General features: G+C 49.3%; 2 protein-coding genes across 3 annotated transcripts in view; one reads left to right on the forward strand and one right to left on the reverse strand.

The window, feature by feature from the left end:
• The window catches only part of KCNIP1 (potassium voltage-gated channel interacting protein 1), a 334,221-nt gene that overhangs the window by 296,099 nt on the left and 13,093 nt on the right, over positions 1 to 25,029 (reverse strand). The gene's annotated exons all lie outside the window — the stretch shown is intronic.
• On the forward strand, positions 8,334 to 16,915 carry KCNMB1 (potassium calcium-activated channel subfamily M regulatory beta subunit 1). Its single transcript, XM_008692386.2, has 4 exons — positions 8,334 to 8,491; positions 10,670 to 10,827; positions 12,295 to 12,466; positions 15,928 to 16,915. Exons 2-4 carry the CDS (start codon positions 10,694 to 10,696, stop codon positions 16,174 to 16,176), a joined length of 555 nt encoding a protein of 184 aa, XP_008690608.2. The 5' UTR covers positions 8,334 to 8,491; positions 10,670 to 10,693; the 3' UTR covers positions 16,177 to 16,915.

Raw genomic sequence — 25,029 nt, forward strand, 5'->3', positions numbered from 1 at the left:
GAGACCTTGAGCTTCTTATTATTTGCGGATCACAAACGTATGTGTTTATTAATGTGCAACAAGGAGGATTAAAAAGCCTTTCTCTACAGCGTCTCTTTTTAAAATGCCTGCAGGAGGCCACTGCTGGGCCCAGCCCCCTATGGGCAGCTGAGAGCCAGGGTCAGGAGCAAGGAGTGGCCTCCCACCTGGGGTCCTGGCTCAGAATGAGTCACGGGCTTGGAGAGGAGATTCAGGAAGGCCAGGCCGGGCCCCTCCCCAGGCTGAGGAGAGGCTGCAGGCAGGGACAGGCTTCCCAGGACTTGTCAAGAATGGCTGTGGTAGCCAAAGCTGAGGCAATGCCAGGGGGCAGAGTGGCCAGCAGTTTATGGCTTTATAGACTGCCCACCAGTCACATGTGGCTGTTTACATCTAAGTTAACTAACATGAAATAAAATTTAAAAATGTCAGTTCTCCTCTCACGTTAGCCACTTCTCAAGTGCTCAAAAGCTGCATGCCACTCGTGGCTCCCGTATTTGATGGCTCAAATTTTCATCATCGCAGCCAGGAGAGGTAGGAGTCTCAGCTCTGTAGGTCACCGGCATTGTGACCTTGGACAAGTCTACTTGTCTCAGACACTCTCTGTTTCAGCGCAACCACCTATAAAACGGGGGCAATCACAGTACCTACGTCATAGGGTCAGGATCCAATGAGATGCTACGTTCCCAGTACTTAGCACAGCGCCTGCCCTTTGTTAGTGCCTGGGAACTGAGAGCTAGTTACAGGTAGAGAAATCATCTACAGAAGAGGAGTCAGGCAAGAACACTGCCCGGGAGTCGGTGGACATGGGCTGTAGCTTCAGTTCTGGCACTCTGAGAGGCTGTAGGGAAATGTCTGAATCCCAGCCCCTGCACCATTAAAGCTGTATGGCTTTGGGTAGGTCACTTCACCTCTCTGGGCTCAGACAGCTCACTAGTGGAAGGGAAGTTCACATCTTTTGGGACCCTATGTTTCCAGGAAAAGAGGATTCTGTGCTTCTGGGAAAAGTGAGGGGGTTGAAGCCTTTAAAAAGCTAATAATCTTTGACTCTGATCCCTGCTTTTAGAAATCTATTGGAAGAAAAGAATCAGAGAGGTGAGCAAAGAGTGATGTTCAAAGATTGTACTTGGAGGATAATAATAACAAACCCTTGAATTTATACAGAATATTTCTAAATTTATTTTTAGAAAGCATTTGCATTTGTCTTTAGGATATATTCTAGGGGCCCCTGGGTGGCTCAGTCGGTTAAATGTCCGACTCTTGATTTTGGCTCAGGTCATGATCTCAGGGTTGTGAGATCGAGCCCTGCGTCCAGCTACAGGCTAGGTGTGGAGTCTGCTTAAGATTCTCTTTTTCTCCCTCTCCCTCTGCCCCTCCCTCTCTCTCTAATAATAATAATAATAATAATATTCTAAACAATACTTTGGCAGGGGTTTCCTTGGGATGTTAGACTTTGATTGCTTCTTTTTGCCTTTCTGTACTTAACGGAGTCTCTACAACTTGCCTTTATCAGTTTGTGAATAGAAAATCTGACACACACAGAAAGCTGTCAACCTACATGTTCCCTAAGGGCCCTTGGAGGGATATTCTATGACTCAGCAAAGGGGTAAGAACACTCTGTTTGCAGTCTCGAAGTCCCCACCGCACAGGGAGGTGGAAGGGGGTGGGCAAGGGGATGTCCTTCAGTCCTTGGACCCCATTCTGACAGGTACCACTAAGTACAGCGAATGCAGATTGGGGCCTTGAATCCTGCCAGAATCAAACCTGTCCAGGGCAGGGGTGTCTTATTCACTGACATGCCAGGAACACGCACTGAATGAGTTTAGGAATGAATGGTAAACCAAGTGCTTGCTATGTGCCAGGCACTGCATGAATTGCTTTCATAGATTTTCTTCCTTTGAACTTTAAAAAAAATTGGGGGCAAAAAAATTTTGCATCTAAATAAACATATGAATGACTGTTCAATCCTTGCTGGTAATTTTGGCAAAGCAAATGAAAACTGGGACTAAAATTTTTTTCATCTAGCCAATAGGCAACTATTTCTAAATTTGATCTTGTCTGGGATTGGTGAATATGTGTGGAATCGGGTGTGTACACACATTTGTCAAGTGGTATCAATGTTACGGAAAAAAGTATACAGTAAGTATCAAAATGTAGAAAGCCTTTGCTCTCGAAGTTTTGCTCAGCTGTCTGATCTTTATTCTAGGGAAGTGGAATGGGCACAAATTGCAAGGAATTCTCAGTACAGCACTGTTTCTGTCACCTGGGTTTTCTCAGCACTCATCAGCTAGGGGTTACAAATGAGCAACATTTGCTTTGATAGACAAACATTTGGGCTCAGAGGCACAGCTCACAGCTACACAGGTATTTCTGGGAGTTTGCAGAGATTCTCTCATGTGCTCCAGTGCTCTTCGTTCTGACCTGCTTGTTGGTTCTCCAGCCCAAAAGCCACCTCAAGGAGAGGGACTCAGATCTTCTTGGGTGGCCCTCCAGACCCACTCCCCATTTGGCTTTTAGACTCTTCTCTATAGGCTGACATTAGGGAGTAGAGCAACAGGCTCCTCTCTACCAGTCAGATTCAGTGAATGGGGTTCAGGAGATTAGAAGAAGTGTCCCTGGATGGTGAAGTCAGCTCTTCATTCCCCAGTTCGGCCACTGAGGGTCCCAGGCTGGAGGTACCCCTGCTCCAGGAGACTCTCTTTCTGATGCTGAACACAGCTCCCTTCCCTCATCCCTCAGTTCAGCCCACAGGGTATCCCACCATTCCCTGTGCTTCCCTACAACCTGCTCACACCATCGTCAGTATTCCTAAAGCCTCCTTGGTTTTCCCAGTTTGAGTGTGCCCTCTAAAGTGGTGTGCTGGGAAACTGGCTCTGCAAAGAACAAAAGCCCGGATTTGCAGCGTTTGTAGATTTCACTCCCCCTGTGGCCGATTTCTGGCTCCCCCCAACAACTGGTGGTCGAGCACTCTCATGAAGCTGGTGTGAGCCAGCTCAGCACATCACCAGCCCTGCCCTTCTTGCAAGACCCTGACCAGTGCAGGGATATGTCCGGCCGCTGCCTCTGCTGCGGCTGCCATAGGTGATGACCCCGATTTCCTTATTAGGGGGCTACTGCTCAGGGCCACAGCATCACTGTGAGCCCTTTGTTCTCATCACCCCAGAGTCTGAGCTCCAAAGACTCTGGTGTGAAAACCTCTCCATCAGCCTGCATCTATTCCCTCTGCCTTCTCTCTCCCTCTTCCCCCAAGGCTCAAATCAGGCCTGGACTGGGCTAGGAAACTGTAACCTGCTGCCATCTTCCACTTTCATGGCTCTGTCATCTTTATCTCCAGGTTCTGGTCCCCAGATTGTGTCCTTATAGATCCAATCTCTGTCATTCCTGTCAGTACCAGAAAATGATGGGTTTGAGGGTGGGGATGGGTGGAACAGTCCACCGACCAGCAGAGGGCGACTCTGGGCTCCACTAGTAAGCAAACAAGCACCATTCCTAAATCTCCACCAACGTGGCTTCAGTGAAATATACTACGTCTTACCCATATGAAACAGTACTGTACCAGCTTTTAAAACAATGTTTTCTGGTATGGGGAAATGATTACAATATTCCGTTACATGAAGGAGCAAGAGGTTTTTCTCTGGTCAAAGGCTACAACAGGGATGAACCTTGAGGACACTCTGTTGAGTGAAATAGCCTGACACGAAAGGGCAATTATGGTATGATTCTATTTATATGAGATATCTAAAGTAGCCAGACTAGAGAGACAGACACTAGATGGTGGTTGTCAAGGAGGAAGGAGAGATGGGAGTTGTGGTTTAATGAGTACAGAGTTTCAGTTTTGCAAGATGACAAAGTTCTGGAGATCTGTTGTGCAACAATGTCCATATAGTTACCACTCCCAAACTGTCCACTTAAAAATGGGTAAGATGGGGGCGCCTGGGTGGCACAGCTGTTAAGCGTCTGCCTTCGGCTCAGGGCGTGATCCCAGCGTTATGGGATCGAGCCCTACATCAGGCTCCTCCGCTATGAGCCTGCTTCTTCCTCTCCCACTCCCTCTGCTTGTGTTCCCTCTCTCACTGTCTGTCTCTATCTCTGTCGAATAAATAAATAAAATCTTTTAAAAAAAATGGGTAAGATGGTGAATATTTTTTGAAAAAGCAAGAGATTTTTTTTTCAAACTAAACCACAAACCACAGCAAATCCCCAATTTTCTGTGTTTATCTGGAGATGTGACTGTGAATAGGAAAAGTCCTTGCCGCGGATATCAGAGAGCTTGCATTCCAGCGGGGAGACCTGTGAAGGGGGAACGCACATGAATAAACGTAACGTTGTGGGGACAGGGACTGCTCTGAAGGAGCTGCACGTGGTGCTCTGAGCACGTTAAATCACAGCGCTGACCGGGCCCACGAGGCAAGGAGAGTGGCTAAGGGAATAGGAGGTGAGGTGAGAACCCCAGGACCGACTCCTAGGGAAGAGGATGAGCTCCCTGGCAGGTGAGGACACAGGGATGTGCCCTCTGGGAGGAGAGAATGCACGCCTCCCTTTATGAGTGTCTGCAAGGACACACACACCCCCTGACCAGCGGTTCCCTCCAAGTGGCCGGGTTATTGCTGTGCCTCGTCTTCTTCCTGAATTTGTCTATTGTACAACTGTTCCACAGTGAGCATGGATGGTTTTGCAGTAAGAAAGAGGCGTAAGGAAACACTCTTACTGCACAGATGGAGAGCAGTACTCTTTATTTATTTATGCTCTTCCTTGTTTCAAAGAGGATTTCAAGCTGCTTACAATTATGTTAACAATACAGCAGGCTAAAATACCTTGTCACTAAGTAAGAAAAATGAGGGGAAGCAAAAACACGGCTGGAGAGTCCGATGAGAAAGGCGGGAGGCTTCCCTTCACTCAGAGCGGGCGGCCCTGTCCTGTTCCTTGTCGTGTCCAGTGTTGCCATTTAATTCAAAGATGGATATTTCATTGTCCTGTTTATACTTGGTCTTCTCAACTCCATTGAAAAATCTTTCATTATGATTTCCTCTGTCTTTTATGACTCTCTCTCCCCCAAAATACATCCTTTTATTTTTCCCTTGTGCCTCTTTGCGGTTTCAAAAAATCCACATCCTCCCTGTCCCATCGGGACGCACAGCAGCAGTGACGTGCTCAGAGCCTCCGCACAGTAGGTCCTCGAGTGTCTGTGAGCGAGTGGCTTCACTACGACGGAGGGCGACTCACATCCACTCCCCCCGGCACGCAGCCAGCGACACACCCTCAGCACAGGCTCAGGACATGGTTGCCAATTTGATTTATGGGACTTATTATCCCAAATGGTGGCATGGAATAGATATTGATTCCAAAGGGTTTAAATAAATAAGTGATGCACAATCCAGAAAGGGCTATAGACTGAGAAGAGGGGCTTGCTCAGTGGCTGAAGCAGACTCGTGAAAAAACACTGGTTCCCTTGAAGACTGCGCCTCGGGGGGTCATGGAGAGACGGGGATGGGCTGTGGAGTCAGCAAGCACAGGTCCATACCAGGCTCTGTCACGTCATGTGACAGGGGAGTGATCTTGGGCAAATCACAGAAATGACCTTTGGCGAGGACTGCTGAGAGGAATGGATACGTGTGTACATTTGTGTATGCATATGCATGAGTGTGTACGTGCACACGTGTACTTACACGTGTGTATGTATGCACATATGTGTGTATATGTGTGTGCAGATGTGTATAGGTGTATGGATGTGTATATGTGTATGCATGTACGTATGTACACATCTGTATACACGTGTGCGCACACATGCATGTATATGCACGCACATGTGTGTGCATGTGTGTATGCGAATGCATGTGCACACACGTGTAGATGTGTGTATGTGTAACTGTACATGTATAACTGTGTACGCACACACATGCACATGTATATGCGTGTACTCACATGTATGTGTGCGCTGTATGTATACACGTGTACATGCATGTGCAAACGCACGTGCATATATGTATGCATGTGTGTATGTATATGTATTTGCATATGGATGTGGCTCATGCCCTGGCACAGAGTAGTTGCTCGATAAATGAAAATTCCCTCCCGTAACACTGTCCTTCTATTCCGTTTGTGCAGCGGTGAGCAACCTGAGATGAGAATATAGAGAGCATTTCTAAAGCTCCCCCATAGCACTCTACGCAGTCATCTCAGGCTTTTTCATCCCCACTCGTTCAACTCTACCACAATCACCAGCAACAGTAAGTTTCCCTTCTAAATCACTTAGAGTATATTCCAGTTACTATGGACGCATAACAAATTCCCTCAAAATAGAGTGGCATAAAACAACCACTTAATTTTCTCCTGGATTTTGTAGATGGGGAATTCAGAAAGTGCACAGAGCGGGTGGCTGGTCTCTGCTCCGTGATGTCTGAGGCCTCAGCTGGGGGACTTGAAGGGGGGGGCGGCTGGAGTCATCTGCAGGCTCCTTCCTTCACAGGTCGGTGTGCGGGGGGGAATGCTGGTTGTTGGCTGAGAGCCAAGCTGGGGCTGTCAGCTGGAGCCCCTGCGTGTGGCCTCTTGGCTTCCACATAAAACGGTGGCTGGCTCCAAGGGAAGCGGAGCCAAGGGAACGCAGTTATCACTGCTTACGACTTAGCTTTGGAACTCACACAGTGTCACTTCCACCACATTCTATTGGCAAGGTGGTTTCAGAGCTCTGCCCAGGTCGAAGGACAGATGCCCCTCTTGACAGAGGAGTGTTGATGTCACATTGTGAGACGAGCATGTGGGATGGGATGCGTGTTGGCGTGGCCATCTTTGGAAAATACGATCCGCCTGTCAGGTAGCTTAGGTGATCTCCTTTTTTTTCAAAAACACTGAGGGGTTAGGTATAATTGCCTCCATTCTAGAAAAAGACAGACTGAGATTCAGAGATGCAAAGTAACTTCCCTTGGGCACTTTATTTAACCTCTCTGAACCACAGTTACCCCATCTATAAAATGGGTAGAAAAATCTCTTCCCGAATAGATTGTTATGGGCCAGCAGGGCTTATTACGTTAAGGTGTTGGAAGTTTGGAGTTGGGAAGGTATTTGTGATTTCTAGCAACCTGTGTTAATGCAGAGCATTAATCTTTATTGTCGTAGCATTGTTTTTGCCTTACGCTTCACCTACAGCCCCACAGCCAGCTAGGGACCTGAGTTTTTCTCCACAACCCCTCGAGAACAGAGCTTGTCCCAGCATTTTGGAGGGGGGCTCCCTTTCGTGCAGCAGAAGAGCTTACAGTCCCTCTTCCTTGCCTGTTTCCATCTTCCGAGGGGAAAAGTATCTTGGGAAGAATGTTAATGTTTGCTTATAAATTCCAAATGTATAACCCTTAATAACTCATTCCGTCAATTATGAGCAAGTAGCCCTTTTGTCCTACTTAAAAATGGCTCTGTTGCACGCATGGTGTCTCCCTTCCCCAGGGGAGTGGGAGGAAGGACTGGCATTTTTGCATTAGTTCATGGGCCCCAGAAGGACTCTTCTGGCTCCTGGATGGGCCAAGGAGCATCTTGGAAAACCACTCCTCTGGGGAATCATTCCAGGCCCTGTGTCCCTCGGTGTCAATCTTCGAGGTCTAGGACTTAAAAAAAAAACCCTTGCTGCTCACTTGTCATATTGAGAGGAACAAATCTCTGCCCATGACCCCAAACTGTATTTCGACAGTCTCTGGGAGGCCACTTGGCCGAGCAGGCTGTCCCTGGACCTGGCTGGCTGGCGCAGCTGTGGAGGTCTCACTGCTTTTACCTTCTGCTTGCCTGGGCTTTAAAAGGTGGGTTTCTCTTCCTCTGCCTCAAATCTTCGTTATCCCTAACACTCGTGATCCCTAAACAAAGTTAGTTAAAAAAAAAAAAAAACCCAACAACATAGTTGAGAAAATTGAGGCTCAGAGAGGTCCTGTGACCTGCCCAGGGTCACACAGCATGTAAGTACCAAAGGCTCAGAAAGGTTTGGATGCTCCTGTGGGGATATGCCAGCCCCCTAGTAGCTGATAAGCCCAACCCCTTAGAGCTCTAACTCCTCCTCCCTCCCTCGTGTCAAAGAAAGGAAAATCATTTCCTATTCCTGGCTTCTCTGCCAGCCCGGAGAGACTGAATGACGAAGAAATGTCTCTAAATGTATCAGGATGGTCTTTCCGGGCTTCTCAGTTTTGCTCAGTCTTTTGTTGTTCAAAATCTGTTTCCTACAGACCCTGGAAATTGCAGGTGTGGGGGCCTGGGTAACAGCTGCCCTTGTCTCCTGGGCTTGGTACGGACTCTCTGGAGTTTGTGTCCCGGGGCTGTGTGCTCAGACTTGACCATGTTTGGGCATGGAAGCTTGTCCCAGATGGGGACCAAAGGCCGCTTTCCCAGAGATGGGCTGGCAGCCCAAGCTTCCTGCTGCGGCTCAGGCAGCCTCTTTTGGGGTGGGGGCTGGGGGCCAGGCCCAAAGTCTCTGCCTGCTGAAGACTCCAGGCCACCAGACACTGTGAGTACTGCGTCCAGAGCACTTGGGGAGTGGTTTCTCTGAAGCCTGGGGCTCGAGGGGAGATCCTGGGGGAGGGAGGCTGGCAGTGGGAACTCGCTTCCTGGGGAAGTCCATCACAGTTCTGGGCTCCAGAGGGGCTGACAGTGGTGTCACCCAAGACTAGACCTGCTGGTGTTTGGGCCCGTGGTCTGGTGGCCTGCTCCATGGCTGGGTCACTCTAGTAACTCAGTGTCCTAGCACTCAGATCCCAGCTTCCAGAGCAGCCAGAGAGCAGCAGGCTGGAGAGCAGGACCAGTCCTGACACTTGTCCCCAGGGGAGGGGTGGGACAAAAATAGACTCAGCAAGAGCACTGGGGACTAGTGCTCCAAACCTTTAGGATTCCCTTTGTTAATAGTAACAGCCAGTATTTATGGAGAGCTGGCGTGGGGCCAGACCCTGGGATCAATAGGTGATATCTGGTATGTCACTCGATCTTTGTCAGAACTCTCTGAAGCAGGTACTCTTCTTCTCGTTTTAACGGCCACACAGTTGCTAAGTGGCAAAGTCAGGATTTGATTCCAGATCTGCTGACCTCAGAATCCTCCCTGCCCCACACTCCACCAAACCCTTGAACACGGTACTCTGTGCCCTGGCCTTCTAAGGAAAAGACAGTCAACCAGAATGTCAAGCCCTATATTCTTTAACCTTTCTCCATCTTTCCTAAATTCTCCCCAGATGTTGAGTGACTCTTCTAAATGGAAGAGAGAGTCAAAAAGTCCAGAGATATTCTCAAAAGTGAGAAGTTCTTCTTGGAGTCTAACTGAAATCTCTCCTATTAGAGCTACAATCCCTTTCTTCCTTCCAGGCCTCAGGGGACATCAGCAGTGCCTCCCCTTCCTCCTGCCTGAAGGCTCTCACTGTGGTTGTTCAATCCTATACTCACACCATATCCTCACCTTATTCTTTTATCCTGCGTGGTTTTAGGAGCACTGATCAGGACTCTGCAAAGCTGCTCACTCGGTGTGGGCAACGATCTCATCAGAGCATTGCAGGCAGGCGGGATCTGGGCAAGCAGCAGGGTTCAGACTTCTCTGGGACAGGGGAGCCTTCCTCTCCTTCCCTCGCTTCCTGACATCTCAGACCTGGTCACATGGTGCCCCTGCCTTCACGTCCAGAGTGCCCGGGGCTGGGAGGACTGACGGGCCTGGAAGGTAGGGTACACGCCAAGGGCAGCTCCTCCAGTGCACCCACACTCCAGGAAAGAACGGGTTTTGTTTGGGGCCTCAGCCCGCCTTGCTGGTTGGGGGCCCCGCTGTTCCTTCTCTGCTTGCTGCCCTGAGCCCAGCCAGCCTTGCCTGGGGATTGTTTGTAAACTGTGAAATGCTCCAGTTTCTGAGATGAGCATCATTTTCTGAGATGAGTATCCTAGGAGAAAGTGCTCTGATGTCCCACCCCTACGGCCCCCTGTATTCACTGATCTCCTGTATTCCTTTTCAATTGTTGCTGTAATGAATCACCACAAACTTGGTGGCCCCAAAGAACAGAAATCTCCTCTCACATGCTTCTGGAAGCCAGCGAGGTGTCGGTAGGGCTGAAATCAAGGTGTTGACAGGGCTCACTCCTTCCAGAGGCTGAGGGGACAGTCCATTGTTCCTTGTCTTCTGTGGCTTCTGGTGGCTGCTCATACTTCCTGGCATGGGGCCACATGGCTCCAATCTCTCCTCCCTGGTCATATCACCCTCTCCTCCTCTGTGTCTCATCTCCCTTTGCCCTGTTCTTGTACGGACCCTTGTGATTACATTTAAGGTCTACATGGATAATCCCGGATAATCCCCCATCTCAGGATCCTTAAATTAAGGTCTTTGCCATGTTAAGTACCACTCCCAGATTCCAGGTCTGAGAATATGGACCTCTTGTGGACCATTATTGAACCTATCACACACTGTGTGGCCTTGGACAAGTCACCCTACTTTTCTGAGCCACAGATCCTTCAACTGTAGAAAGTGAACGATAACACTTGCTTCTGAGAGTTGATGGGAGGTTTACATGGGGGCAAACAGCCCTCGGAAGTTGCAAAGCTCCATAGCAAACCAGAGAGGATGTTGATCATTGAGCACCCTTCCCTCTTACCTGTCCCCCCTTCTGTGGATTACTCGTCACCTATGCTCTCTCATGTCTGTTTGCCTCTGTGGCTCTAGAAATGACCCCTGCCTGCAGTGGACATGGGGAAGAAGCTGGTGATGGCCCAGAAGCGGGGAGAGACTCGAGCCCTTTGCCTGGGTGTGGCCATGGTGATGTGTGCCGTCATTGCCTACTATATCCTGGGCACGACCATGCTGCCCCTCTACCAGAAAAGGTACGGAGCTCTCCTGGCCTGCCCCCATCATCCTCCAGCCGCTCTCCGACGGGTCTGGTCTGCCAGGAATCCCAGCCTTCTTCCTACCCCTCCCTTGACTTCACACCAGGCAGGAAGGGCTGGACAATCATTCTTAGGGTGAAGGGTTCAAGTGCAAGGAGGGTAGGCCTGCCTGGACCCCTCTCATCTGGGACTTGAGGGTAGCAGACATAGGAGGCGCTTCTCACAAGCAGCAGCAAAGGATCAGAGCGAATCCCACAGTGTCCGTTTGATCCCAGGAGACATCAGAGGTTATAGATTTTCATAAACTGTCTGCACGGTTTGACTCCCTCTCTGAAACCTCCCGGCCAGGTGGGCGTCTAACCTCCTGTTGAATATCTCAAGGAACGGGAAGCTCAGGACCCCATTGTATATACCATTTCATTTTGGGGCTTTTCTGATAAGTAGGAAATGTCTACACTGAACCAAAAGCTGCTCCGATGGAGCTCTGCTCTGGAATCTCAGAGAATGTTCCTTGTTCCCTGGCATGTCAACCACCTGAGCTTTTAAAGGGAAAGCTGTGAGGTTCCTGATTCGTTCTCTATTTGGAACAAACGTGCTCGGTCCTCTCCACCTGGTTTTTGAGGATAAATCTCCGACCCTCGCCTCAGGGCATGTTCCGGCTGCTGACAGCCCCTCCATCTGGCAATGTGGGTCCTGCCTGATAAATGCGAGATGAGTCACAATTGATTCGCTCATGTGTTGATGAGCCTGTTAGCCTCTCCCGGGCCTGCTTCTTCCTCACTTTTTATAACCCTGGAGAGAGTCCAGGTTGGAATCTTACCCAAGGGAGGCACTGCTCAGAGCTGCTGGGTGCCCATGACCCGCTATCTCCAGGTTAAGCACCATCCCCACCCACGTCCCTACCCTGGCTCAAATCAAGACCTTTTGCGTCTACCCTTTCTGGGGAAAAATAAGCACAGATTCTGAAGCTAATCAGACCTGCTCTCAGGTCCTGTGTGGCCTCAGAAAAGTCACTTGACCTTTCTGAACTCTTCTTCCCACCACCTGTAAGGGGAGGATGATGCGGATAAGGGGTCTCAGGGTTTGGCTGCTTATCAGAATCAAGGCAGGGACCTTTTAAAAACATATCAGGGCCTGAGCCTTGCCCACCTTAGAAATTCTGATTTAACTGTGCTGGGGTGTGGCTTGGACATGGGAACCTTTTCAAAAGTTCCCAGGGTTTTCGGTCAGCAGCCAGGGTGAGAACCATTTATGTAGATGATGTCTAAGAGGCTAATAAGCATTGATATTCTGATTCTCTGGTTCTTTTCTTGGATCCAGGGACTCGGGGGTCACACTCCTTTGGTGCTGGATGCTTATGGCAAGATGAGGGTCACAGCCCTAGGTCTCTCTAAACGGGTTGAAACCCGGTGCTCTGTGCCACCCAAGTTCTGAGATATGTGTGTGTGTGCGTGGTCTTTCCAGCGTGTGGACCCAGAAATCCACGTGCCATCTGATTGAGACCAACATCAAGGAACAGGAGGAGCTGGAGGGGAAGAAGGTGCCGCAGTACCCGTGCCTTTGGGTCAATGTGTCAGCTGTGGGCCGGTGGGCTGTGCTGTACCACACAGAGGACACTCGGGACCAGAACCAGCAGGTACTGATGGGGGTGGGGGGGTGGGGAAGGGCATGTGTCCCCTTGCCCCCGGCATGTGTATGGGCCTCTTCCTAACTGAATCCCCATCCCCACTCTGGAGAGAGGAGGCTGAGAGAGCTGAGCCTACTTGACTTGAGCCTCCACAGTTGGTATGAGGTCCAGCCAGACTTCGCAGCTCTGGGTTGGAGTCAGACAGACCTGGGTTTGAATCCCCACTCTGCCACTAACTGCTGCATGACCTGGGTGCCCCTTTCTGAAGTGCTCTTATGATGTCAGAGGCTGTTGGGTGTGCTGAGCTCCATGTCAGGTGGATGGCAGCCACTTCTATAAGGTGAGTCCAGTGCGAGGCTGATCAGAGCTGACCCCACGGAGGAGAACCCCTGAGACCAGCCCCTGCTCCTTGAAACCAGGAGCCCAGCGCTGAAGCAATCTCTGGAGGCCAGTGCTTGGGAGATTTTGCCATCACTGCCTCTCCACACCGCCCTCCCCAACCCCTCATCCTATCCCTTCTTCCAGAAAATACAAGTTGGCCGTATTCATTCATTCATTCATTCATTCATTCATTCATTCATTCATCCAGTGGTCACTGAGCACTTCCTGTGTTAGGAGCTCTGGACTCAGGAGGAGAGAGCTCATATGGGAAGTAATACCTAGTGGGGAGGGGTCAGTGCCAGAGAGGAACAGAGAACATTATGAGGTTAAAGGCAGGAGTGACTTTTCCAGCCAATAATGAGGTGAGGGTGTCAGAAAAGCGTTTGGGTCAGGCTTTAAAAATCAAGCAGGTGTTAGATACACAGAGACATGAGGGCAGCATGCCTGACGAGGGGAGGGCAGAGACCACGGCATGGTGGAGGAAGGGCCTAGAAGAGACAGGACTGGAAGGGGTGCTGCAGTCACTGACACAAGGGGCAGGTGGGCTCCACATGACCCAATTATGGAAGCAGAAAGCTTTTTGTTTCTGGTAGGTTTTGGTTTTTTTTTTTTTTTTTTTTTTTTTGAGAGAAGCAAAACTTTAATGAAGGATGCTACAAGTTATGGATAATAATTAGTTCCCATATTAAAAAAAGATTATAAAAAACACTTTACTGATTTTTTTCTTTTCTGCAACGATAGTCTTTGAGGATGTCTGAGTGAGGGAGCAGACACAATGCAGTAGGCCAGGAGAAGTGGGTGCTGCATTCCGGGCCGGACACAACACAGCACCATTAGGGAAGCAGGGGGAGGAAGCCGGCCCACCAAGCGTGGAGCTGGGCATTCATGTTCAATCGGGAATTTTTTTAAAGCTTTGAAAGTCCAGCATAAGGAAGGGAATTGGGGGAAGGGCTAAGCTTATCTACAACCACCATTTTACCAAAAAATACACTGGCCCAACCTCAGAAGAAGTGGGGTAGGGTGCCGAGGGTGCGCAGTGGGATTAGGACAGTGTAGGGGGGTCACGGAGAAGTGGATCTGGACAGTGCAGGCGGCCAGGCCTGTTCTGTCAACACTGGCATGATTCAGCCCCACCAGATGGGGGTAGAGGCCCCAGGTCCCCCTGAATCAGCTCCTGCCAGGACTCCTGCTGCTTCTTTGGCATTCAGTGGCTGCTGATCTATCCCGAGGAACAAGAAGCAAATGTCCAAAGTCAAGCAGAAGCGATCACTGGTGTGACAGGGATTGAGAGCGGGCTGGCCTGCAGGCTGCCTGCCTGACCCTGAGGTCGCCAGCCTCTCCCTGCCCCAGTGCACCCCGGGTCAGTTTCTGCAGCACACCTTCCAGCCCTGGCTCCATGACTAGTCATCCGGCAGCTACCCTCACAAACTATTTTACAAGACTCAGAGAGGTGGTGGCACCCACCAAGGTCACACAACTTGGACCTGGTGTCTGAACCTGGTGTCTGAATCCAGGTCTGCCTGGCTCCACAGCCACACCTTTGCTCAATGGGGTAAGTTCCCCAAGGTCATAGCCAGAGGCACTGGGGAGATAGGCGAGGTCCTCTCAGTGCAGAATTCTGAATTCAGCTGCTCCTGGGACCCTGCAGTACCCAGCAACTTTGAATGTCAGATTCCTTGGAGGCAGCTCTCCCCAGCCTCAGCGGCTCCCTGGCTGGCTGGGAACCGACTCTGGACACAGCTCCCCCACTTCGCAGGCTGTCAGGACCGTGATGCAACCATCTTCTTTACCACTGGATGACTGCTGTCAGGGCAGGCAGCTTGGGACAGGGTCTCATTCAAATCGAGGGAGTAACCAAGGCCTGGGGAGAAGCTGGCTCAACACTCCACATTTTGATATCAGACATGACTGCCCCAGGCCAGTGGTCTCAAACCACCGTGCATGAAGGAGTCACTTGTTTGCTGGGCCCCACCCTCGGCAATTCAGAGTGAGTAGGAACCTGTGCCCTGGCCAGTGCTCCAGCTAGTCTGCTGCAGGTGCTGTGGGGGAACCAGCTTGCAGAACCTTCCAGAGCCTCACATAAGCAACCTTCAGACCTCCCGGCACAGAACGGAGATGAAACCAGGGCCTCCCCTCTTTCCAGCTGGACCTGACCAAGCCAGAGGCTCCTAATGACGACAGTTGGTGTCAGAATTAAGTGTGTACTACACTCTGCCGGTACAAGCACTTTCAAGTGTATTCTCTCCTTCCTTTGAATCCCCGTGTCGAATGCTGGCTTGCCAATATCTTTGTTTGGCTCGCACAGGGCTAGACCTCAAAGGGTTTGCAATTCACATTTTTGCCAATAGTTTAAAATTGTGGGAGTTCACATTAAAATTTGACTTTTTGGCTTTTCTTGAAATGTCAGAGGCCTGGCTATTTTAGGTCTCCTGGATCGCATGGCATCCATTGTCCAGATAGAGTGACGATGGCCAGTCTGGATGCCTCTGGCTCTCTCCATTTCACCAGGCCTCACCAGTCCCTGACTGTCCTCTGTGGCGCAAGGCGAGTGTCAGCTGGCACTTGTCATCTCCTTCCCTCCTCACCCACTTCACCTGTGAACCTTCTGTGTGTGGGCCCTGTGGGAAACTGAGTGTATGACCTCTGCCCCGAATCCAAATACAGAGCCCATTCAGTGGGTGTCACTCATTAGTTGGTTAAGCTTGAAGTCCTTTAATAACGTCCTTTGAAAGAGATACTGCTCTTAACCCCCTCAAGAGATAAGACAGCGAGGCTGAGAAAGGTAAGCAATATGCCTGAAGTTCTACAGCCAGTGCAAGCAGGACCAGAACTCCAGCTGGGCCCCTGCCTCGGGGTATTTGGCGTGTCCCCTGAGCAGCTCCTGGGCCACCACCCTCACACGTGACACTGTGAAGGAACCCTCTAGAACCCTGCAGTGCACAGCCTGCCAAGCTTTCGGCAGACCTCGCTCCCATGGGGGGGCCCGATTCCAAAGCCAACGCTTTTCTTTACTTCGTGCCGGCCCCTCATCTCTCCCAGAGAAACCAGGGTTTCCAACTTCATGGGTGCTCTCGCCTTTCCCCCCGCAGTGCTCCTACATCCCAGGCAGCCTGGAGAACTACCAAGCAGCCCGGGCCGACGTGGAGAAGGTCAGGGGCAAATTCCACGAGATACAGACTTTCTACTGCTTCTCAGCAACTCGGGAGAATGAGACCACTGTCCTATACCAGCGGCTCTATGGGCCCCGGACCCTGCTCTTCTCTCTGACCGGAGGTCTCCTCATTATCGCCATGGTGAAGATCAACCAGTCCCTTTCCATCCTGGCGGCTCAGAAGTAGGCCTCTCCATGCTGCAGCGCTGCCCGGGCCACGGGGGACTGGGTGGGCCCCCAGGCTGCTCCCGACGTGTGTACCCTTGCTCCCTCCCCCTGCCTTCTCGCTGTTCCTGCAGATCTGTAATAACCTCTGCTACATGGATGGGCTTCGGGAAATCCCTTTGTTGTGTCATTCCTGATTAAGAATGTACACCGGTTCCCTGGGGCTTCCGAGAGCTCAAGGCCAGCTGGCAAGAGCTTTCCACTATCTTTCCCCGCTCAACTGACTGAAGCCCACTTCCTGCTGCATCACCCACCAGCCCACAGGTGGCAAGGATGCGTCTCCACGCCCGTGTTCTCGTGGTCGGCTCAAAGGCCTACTTTTGCCATCCTTGGCAGACCTCGCTCTCTTCTTTGAATTCCATAATGAAAACCACAGCAGCTCCCACGTATAGAGAACATTTAGAATGTGCCTGTAGGACACTAGGTGCTATATACATTTTTATTCTAATATTAACAAATATAGGTACAAACTTCCAGTTATAAAATACTTAAGTCTTGGGGATGTAATGGACGGCACGGTGACTACAGTTAACCATACCGTACTACGTATTTGAAAGTGGCTAAGAGAGTAAATCTTAAAAGTTCTCATCCCAAGAAAAAAAATTTGTAACTGTGCATGGTGACAGATGTTAACTAGACTTACTGTGGTGATCATTTTGCAATATATATATATAAATATCAAATTATTATGCTATACACCTGAAACTAATGTAATGTTATATGTCAATATCTCAATAAAAAATATATATGTGTATATATACACATATATATATCACCAGAGGCTATATGAAAATATACTATAGTATATCGGAATATCAACAGTGAGATTGGGGCTTGGGGTGGTGGTTAATTTTAATTTTCTTTCTCATCCCTCTTTTTATCTTTGATACTTTTATAAATTTTCAGCAGTAGGAAGATGTGGTTTCATTGGGTTTTTATTTTTGAAACAAATATGCTTCTCTTCATTTTTTTCTAAGATTGTATTTATTTATTTTAGAAAGAGAGAGAGAGCATGAGCTGGGGTGGGGGGTAGGGGCAGAGGGAGAGGGAGAAGCAGATGCCCCGCTGAGTAGGGAGCCCGACATGGGGCTCGATCCCAGGACCCGGGATCATGACCTGAGCCAAAGGCAGACACTTCACCTGCTGAGCCACCCAGGTGGCCCTCATTGGGTTTGTTTTTAATCACAAAAGCAACGATAGATATTATTTTGGAAGGATTTGGAAGGGTGGGCCTCACATCACCAAGCAGTGGAAGTGGGCTGGGAGGGGGTCAGGCTCCAATCCGAGGCAGGCAGTCTTTTGAGAACATGTAATTTTAAGGACCCTCTTTGGAAGGAAGGGAACCACATAGATGGGGATTCATAATTTACAATGCAGGTAAGTATAGGGCGCTGGCCTGCAAGGGAAGCCTGTCTCAGCTTGAAAAGGGCGTAAGTGGAGCATGCCATCATCTCTACCATTACTACTCCAAGGGGTCTTCCAAGAGCAGTGGTTCTCAAAGTATGGTCCCTGGTGCAGCGACATCAGCATTCTGTGGAGCTTTGGGAGAAATGCACATTCTCAGGCCCTGGCTCCAGCCCTTCCTAATCAGAAACCCCAAGGGGATGGGGTGAGGTGGCAGACGGAGGAGGGGGACAGTACTCTGTTTTAAAAGTGGCCGCAGGGGCTTCTGATGTGCCCTCAAGCGTGAGAACCAGCAGCGTAGAGAACCAGGGCCCTGTCACCGGGCTTTTCAGAACAGATAAATGACTGCTTGACAGGGCAAGTCCTGAGCTGGATGTGAAGTTAGGCTGGTGTCTCTGAAGTTCCTTCTGGAGCTGTGATTCTAGCCGCAGCCCCTGGGTAGGAATCCTGTTTCTGCCTCTGCCAGATTTCATCTCTCTGGTTCTCAGGTGTTTCATCTATAAAAAAAGTGACTCTTCCTTTTGGGTAGTTGGGAGGGCCGAATAAAGGTTTGGCACATGGTCGGTGGCCAGAATGGAAGTAACTGAATACTCAGAAATTTCCAGAAGCAATGATACCAGTGATAATGTAAGCTAGCATTTATTGGTGCTTATGTATTACATGCCGGGCACTGTGCTGAGCAGTTTGCCTCGTGACAGTTCAGTGAGGTACTACTGAGCCTGCGCAGAGAGGAGGAGAAGCAACACAGGACAGTGGCTAGTATGGGAACTTGAATGAGGATGGCCTGGTTTCAAATACCTGACCCTACCATTCCCTAGCTGGGTGACTTTGGGCAAATAACCTCTCTGTGCCTCAATTTCCTCATTTGCAAAATAGGAACTAACAATATCTCCCTTTTAGGATCATTGCTATTAAACTGGTTATTCTATAAGCTTCCTAGAATAGTAACTGACACATGGTAAGTGCTATATGATATTAGGAAAAACTGAAGTTCTAAAAGGTCATTGGCCAAGGTCATCCATATAGCAGGTCATCCTCCTGGCAGGAGCTAGGAATCAAGCCCTGGGCTGTGTGATTCCAGAGCGGACTGTCAACCACAGTACTTGAGCAGACTCAGCTAAAGGGCTGCGGACCCCAGTCCCCCAAAGCCCCAGGGGCCAGGTAAGGAACCTTGTTGCATTCCTGGAACCCACTGGTGCCCTCACACAAGTCAGGGCTATGAGGGGAGGGCATCTATAATTTGCCTGAACACCTCTCACTTCTGCCAGGGAGCCTTGATGTATCCCTATGCCCTCCAGTTTCTTAACTTGGGGACATTCCTTCCAAGGAGAGACAGCACACCATTCCCCAGAGTTTCTCCCTTCTGGGGTCAGGGAAGTCTCAAGAGTCCTCAGAGTCTTTTAAGAAAATCTCAGTGGTGACATTGTGCTATGGTAATGGTACTAACCTTATGACATTACCTTTGGGGGAAATTTGGCAAAGGGTACAATGGAATCTCTCTGTATTATTTCTTACAACTCCATGGGAATCTGCAAATATCTCAAAAACATAAGTTAATTTAAATAGTAAGAAGAAAAAAGTCCCCACCATAAGTCTCACTGAAAGGGACTTCTTGGCATATGGTTTCCATGTACCTGCATTTGGGGCTACAATACACAGAAACGCAGAATATCCAAACAGCCCCTGCTCAGGGAATGGTCATGTGGCTCTAGAAAAATGCCCAGCCCCCACTGGCCCATGCACTATTGATGATGGCCTTCACTGGCTTGGGACAAATGCCCTCCTCCTGTCAATAAGACTGGCTTCCAACTGCCTGCTGCCCACAGACAGGATGAGCATGAAATAATGGGCATTTAAGCACGATAAGTTAGACACTAAGGAAAAATGTTTTTTGGAATAATGGCTGCCCAGGAGCAGAAAGCCCTCATCAGTTCTTAATAAATCACTGCTAATGAGCATCTCATGTTTCTGCTGTTTTTGCTTTTCATCTCATAGGCAGTGACGCACGCCTGGAGAGACGCACCTGGCTTGCCCTCCCTTGTCCCTCCCCTGGAACTCAGCCCACGCTCTGGGGCTCGGAGACAGGGGATGAGGAGGGTGGAGATGAATCAGACCCAGTGCCCGCCATTCAAAGAGCTTTCCGTTCTTGCCACTCTTCCTCTCCCCTCCCGTACCATTATCAAGGACCTCCTTCTTCACAGTGAAGAGCCTAATTTATACCAATTCCGAATAGTGCACTATAAAATATTACTAAAACCTTTTTGTGACTTATTGAAATGATTCCACCCCACCCCCATCAACAATTTATCCAAAACTTCTCCTACTTTTAGAACTCCTTTCTCGAGTGAGTGGATTGTAAACTGCATTCATTCTATTGCTAATTGACAACATAGGCTGGTGCATAAAAATATCTCATCTTTCGTATTAGAATTGCATTTAGGGAATTTTGAATTATATGAAATATTTGGGAATATACTGTTTGAACCAAGTGTAGCCATCCTGTACCCCATCAGTGGCTGCCTTTTCACATGGGGGTGGGAAGGAAAGATTGAAGCAAGAGCAGAAAGTCAGGGAGAAATTTACCCCAGTCTAGGGGAGCGGTTCTCAGAGAGGAGGCTTGCAAGGTCAGAACTGTTCACAATACTATTAAGATGCTCAGCTTCTTTCTAGGTTTCCATAACTCCCCCTTCCCACGCCTATAAAGCAGGTGATCCTCAGTCAACTTCCGTAAAGATCTGAGAGATGGGGAAGGGCAGGGTATAGATGCAAAGCCCGCAACTTCTAGCTGACCGGTGGACAGAGTTGGGGATTTATGCACAGGCTTGCACCTCCTCCGTCAGTAGCAGAGTCTTTAATCTCCCATAATCTCTGTCCCCCCACACAGAGCTCCCGCTTTTCTGATGTACGTAAACTCAACACAGGCGCTTGCTAAGTTAAGTACGTGCAGCTTCCCTCCAGTGAGCCGGTCCTGAGTGTCTGAGCCCCTGTGTCAGCTCTGGAGCCCCCGCCAGTTGACTCCTCTTTGATTCCTCCTATTCAAATACAAACTCAAGTTCTCTGAAGGTCAGCGGCTCTTTAGGACCCTCTAGCGCTGGGTGCCTGGGGGCTCCGTCAGGGAAGCCGCGAACTCTGGATTTCTGCTCAGGTTGTGATCCTGGGGTCTTGGGATCAAGCCCTGTGTCGGGCTCTGCGCTCAGCACGACGTCTGCTTGAGGATTCTCCCTTCCTCTGCCCCTCCCCCTGTGCTCATGCTCTCTTTGTCTCTTTAAGATAAATAAATCTTTTTTTTTCCCCATCATCTAGTGCTTCCCCACTTCTTAATCTGGTGCTCGGATCCTTCTTACAAGAGTCCTCTTCGGTGATGATCTACATTAACGTTCTTTTGACGAGTAGCTCATTGAACTGGGAGGCAGCCACTTCCACTGGGGATATGTTTAGCAAAGGCCTCCCTGTACGAGAACGTGTCACCCCTAACAGTAGGAAGAGCGAACACGTGTTGAGCGCTTGTCAGCCAGGCTCTGGGCTGAGCTCCTACGTGCACAGCTCATTTCACCCTAACAATACCCTTTAGGTTATTCTTGCTATTTCTTCACTGCCTAAATGAGGCAACCGAGGCACAGGGGAGGGACTTAACTTGCCACAGATCCGAAGTTAGTCAAATGCAGAGCTGGGATTCAAACCTGGACAGCATGGCTTCAGACCTTACTCTCGAAGCTCTGTGATTGCCCCGTGGTCTCTGCTCTGTATCAAAAACGGAACATGCCAAGCAGAGCATAGTCAGGACTGGGGGTCTATTGGACGCTTCCATCTACGTTCCCACAGAGCCCAGGCTTTCAGCTGGCTCCCCAGAACCACACCTCTCAACAGAGGGAGGTCGAGGTCCAAACATATGTATCCAAGAAAGCCCTGGCAAGGGTCTGACGTGGGCACTACTAAGATAGACAGGGGCCAAGCAGTCAACACAATCTGCCAGACTCCACCCCCGCCCGGCCCACAGCCCATCAAACACTGGGCGGGAACCAGGCACGCCCGGGCCACAGCAGTCCCTGAACTGGTCACTCTATTAAAAAGCAGAATGGAAGAGAGGCTGGTCTGATATGACTCTTTCTCGAGGACCCCATGCTTCTCTCAGTGATCCCTGTTTTCTTTCCCAGTTGTTCCCAAACCATTGGTCTCATAGTGCACTTGGCCACTCTAGAATTTATCCAAGAGTTGACAGCATGCTTATTTACCATAACTTTAGAGTCTTTTCTTACTATCATTAATAAAAATCAGGCCATGTGACTCTTCTTGGTATTTAAGTAATTTTCTATGACTCTGTTGGCTACTCAAGTAATCATATTCTTAGAAACGTCTTATAGACATGTGTCTTTAAACCCTGTTTGTACTCTCTCCTTTGAAATTCCCCGAGCCACAAGCCAGAGCTTCATCGATTTGGAACAGCCAGAGCCAGCCCTCTGACCTCCTGAACTCGTGTGAGCCTCTTAGCCGTCCTCCGTCATCACTCCCAGTCCTCGGCTCTCACGCCGTGGGGGAGAGAGGAACAAACCCAAACGGAGGTGAGTGTTGCTTGTCTCTCCATCGGATTATATGCCTGGGGTAGACTTAGTCGTTGGCTAGTTTCACTCTCTCAGAACATGTTTTAAAAGCTTTTTTCTCATTCTTACATTTTTGGGAAGTAAGTTTCAGCTTCGTGTGACCTTAATTTCACGGCTCTGAGTTATGTGTTTTATTTGTTTTTGGAGAGGGAACCTGTAGGGACAAAAGCTCAGAAAAGTGGGAGCTGGAATCTGGCTGGCCTGGGAACTCGGCCGTTTGTTGAATCTCCCTGAGTCTCAGTTTCCTCAATTGGAAAACAAGCCTAACCTCGTTTTATAGATTGCTTGTGACAAACACATAAAAGGTGCTCCAGGGATGCAAACATGTCTCTTTCCTCTGATTATACAGATTCTTCTCTCTTTGAGCCCAGAGAGCTTTCTACTGTTCCCTTTCCTTACTACCAACTTTCCACTTCTCTTTCTCATGAGTGCCGCTGAGGACCACCTTGCCTCTCTGTCCCTCTCAATCCATTTCTAGCTGTACCCCATCTTAAAAATTTCGGCCACAAACAGACTGCCTGCCTCTGCATTGAACTTTCTTGAATCTATTTGCATAAATGGAGTTCCTGCGGAAAAGCAATGCCTGCACACAGGGGCCACATCCCTGGGGGAACATACCCTGCCTGGCTGAACCATCCAAGGGCCATGGACCAGTTTCCATGAAAGTCCTCTTCTTGGGAGAACCATCATCATTGACAACAATAGATCTGGCTGGAATAATCCTCCACGTGTGAGGCAGGCAAATCCCTTGGCCCAGAAATCAGGCTTAATTGGAAATTAAATTGCATTTCCATGCCAACTGCAGGACGCCTATATCCACAGCTAATTTATCAAGGTGAGGCCTCCTCTCCAGGAAGCCCAGGGGAACAGGGTGGCTGCATCAGCAAAATTACAAGCTTGTCTCTGATGAGGAGAACTTTCTTAAAAGCGCAACCTGAGCCCTTCACTTATGGGTGGCCTCCTCGGTGCCAGTCGCCATGCCAAGACTTGGAGGTACGGATGCCAGTGGGAACCGTACTGCATTTCGGCTGCTCCGGGCCAGAGGCAGGAAGAAAATCACCAAGCAAAAGATTTCCAAGCCATCGCCCTTCACTCAGTTATCCAAGGGCCGAGTCGCGCTGGGAGGTAGAAGGTATCCTGGATAACGTCTCTGCTCAGAATCTGATTTCTACACTTAACACTGGTACTAATAGTTCACAGTGCTCCAGGGTGTGCCAGACTCTCACTGAGCCCTTTGCGCACATTTATTCCATCCTCTAGGCAACTGTAGGACAGAAACGCACTATGATTTTCATTATCCTCATTTTACCAGTGAAGAAACTGAGACCTAGAAAGTAAGCAACTTGCTTCAGGTCACGGCTGTCCTATTAGTGGAACTGGGATTTAAACTCAGCTTACTTCAGAGCAGAGCCTATACCTTTAAGCATGACCTTAGACTGCTCCTTTATTTCCCCCCCCTTTTAACTTTAAAAGTGTCCAACTGTAAAAGCTTCACCAAATTAGTACTAGAAGCAGGTACTTGGTTCACAAACTTGTCAATATGTTGCTGTATTTGCATCCCTTCTGTGTGTGTGTGTGTGTGTGTGTGTGTTTTCCTGAATCATTGGAGGGGCGCTTGGGTGGCTTAGTCGGTTAAGCATCTGCCTTTGGCTCGGGTCATGATCCCAAGGTCCTGGGATCGAGCCCTGCACTGAGTTCCTTTCTCAGTTGGGAGTCTGCTTCTCCCTCTGCCTCTGCTCCCCCCCCCCCGCTCATTCTCTCTCTCTCTCTCAAATAAATAAACAAATAATCTTTTAAAAAGATGAATCGTTGGAGACTTAGGGACATAAAACACAAGTCGGGTTTGGAAACCATGTGGGAACCAGTCTGGCTGGGGGAGAATGCAGACGGAGGCGGGGAGCCACGAGCAGCAAGTGGCCTGCGGCCATGGCCGTGAGCGCCAGGCCGGGCAGCTCAGGGTGGGCTCCAGCATGGACAGGAAGGCTGTGGTATCAAGGTAGGGAAAGCACGGCTGTCACTGAAGGTCTTGAGAAGAAGCAAAAACCTGCAGATGTATATTCAGCAAATGATTTCTTTACGGTCTGATTAAATACACGTGCTTGTTGAAGATGGCGTAGCTGATACGGGTAAGTATCAAGAAGAACTTTAAAGCATAACCCTTAAGTCCCACTGAGACCTATGCTAATATGTCAGGTTCTTTTCTATTTTACTTTTCTGTACACATATCTATTCACGGATTGGAACCTTATTGTACATACAGATTTGTATCCCGATTTTTTTTTTAACCTAGTATTAGGTTAGGTTGTTTTTAAGTAGTCCTCAAAATAATTTTTCAAAGATTTAATATTGCTCTATCAGCTACATGAGCCCCAAAACACCCACTGTTTTTGGACTAACGTCTAGCTGGTCTCCGATTGTTCACAATTACAGTGTAATAACCGTGACGAGCACTCCCGCGTACCAGTCTCTGCGCATCCCTGATCACCTGCTTAGAACAGATTTCGAGACGTCGGCTCCTGGGTTGAAGAGCTGGATGGACCCTGTCCCAGTCTGGCCGTGGTGAGGAGGGATGGGAGAGGGAGAAACAGGAGAAAGTGCAGGCTGCGGGCTGCGACAGCACAGCAGCTGAGACACGGTGAGGTGTGGACTTCAAGGACAGTGCTGAGAATGGGAAGACAGCGACAGGACAAACACTGGCCAGAAATGATCAATAGGACTTAGTGAGTGAGATAACTTCAAGGGGCGAGACTGGGGACATAGAGAAACAGAGAGAAGGTGAGAGAGAGGTCTGCTTTGCCTTTTTTTTTTTTTTT

This window comes from Ursus maritimus, unplaced genomic scaffold (genome assembly GCF_017311325.1).
Source record: "Ursus maritimus isolate PB19 unplaced genomic scaffold, ASM1731132v1 scaffold_15, whole genome shotgun sequence".
In the NCBI taxonomy this organism is placed as follows: domain Eukaryota; kingdom Metazoa; phylum Chordata; class Mammalia; order Carnivora; family Ursidae; genus Ursus; species Ursus maritimus.

Bases quoted from the DNA above. Each gene is read 5' to 3' on its own strand.
- KCNMB1 (XM_008692386.2), top strand. From the start codon at position 10,694: ATGGGGAAGAAGCTGGTGATGGCCCAGAAGCGGGGAGAGACTCGAGCC. The intron at 10,828-12,294 runs GTACGGAGCTCT...TGGTCTTTCCAG, and splicing joins CTGCCCCTCTACCAGAAAAG to CGTGTGGACCCAGAAATCCA. The intron at 12,467-15,927 runs GTACTGATGGGG...TTCCCCCCGCAG, and splicing joins CTCGGGACCAGAACCAGCAG to TGCTCCTACATCCCAGGCAG.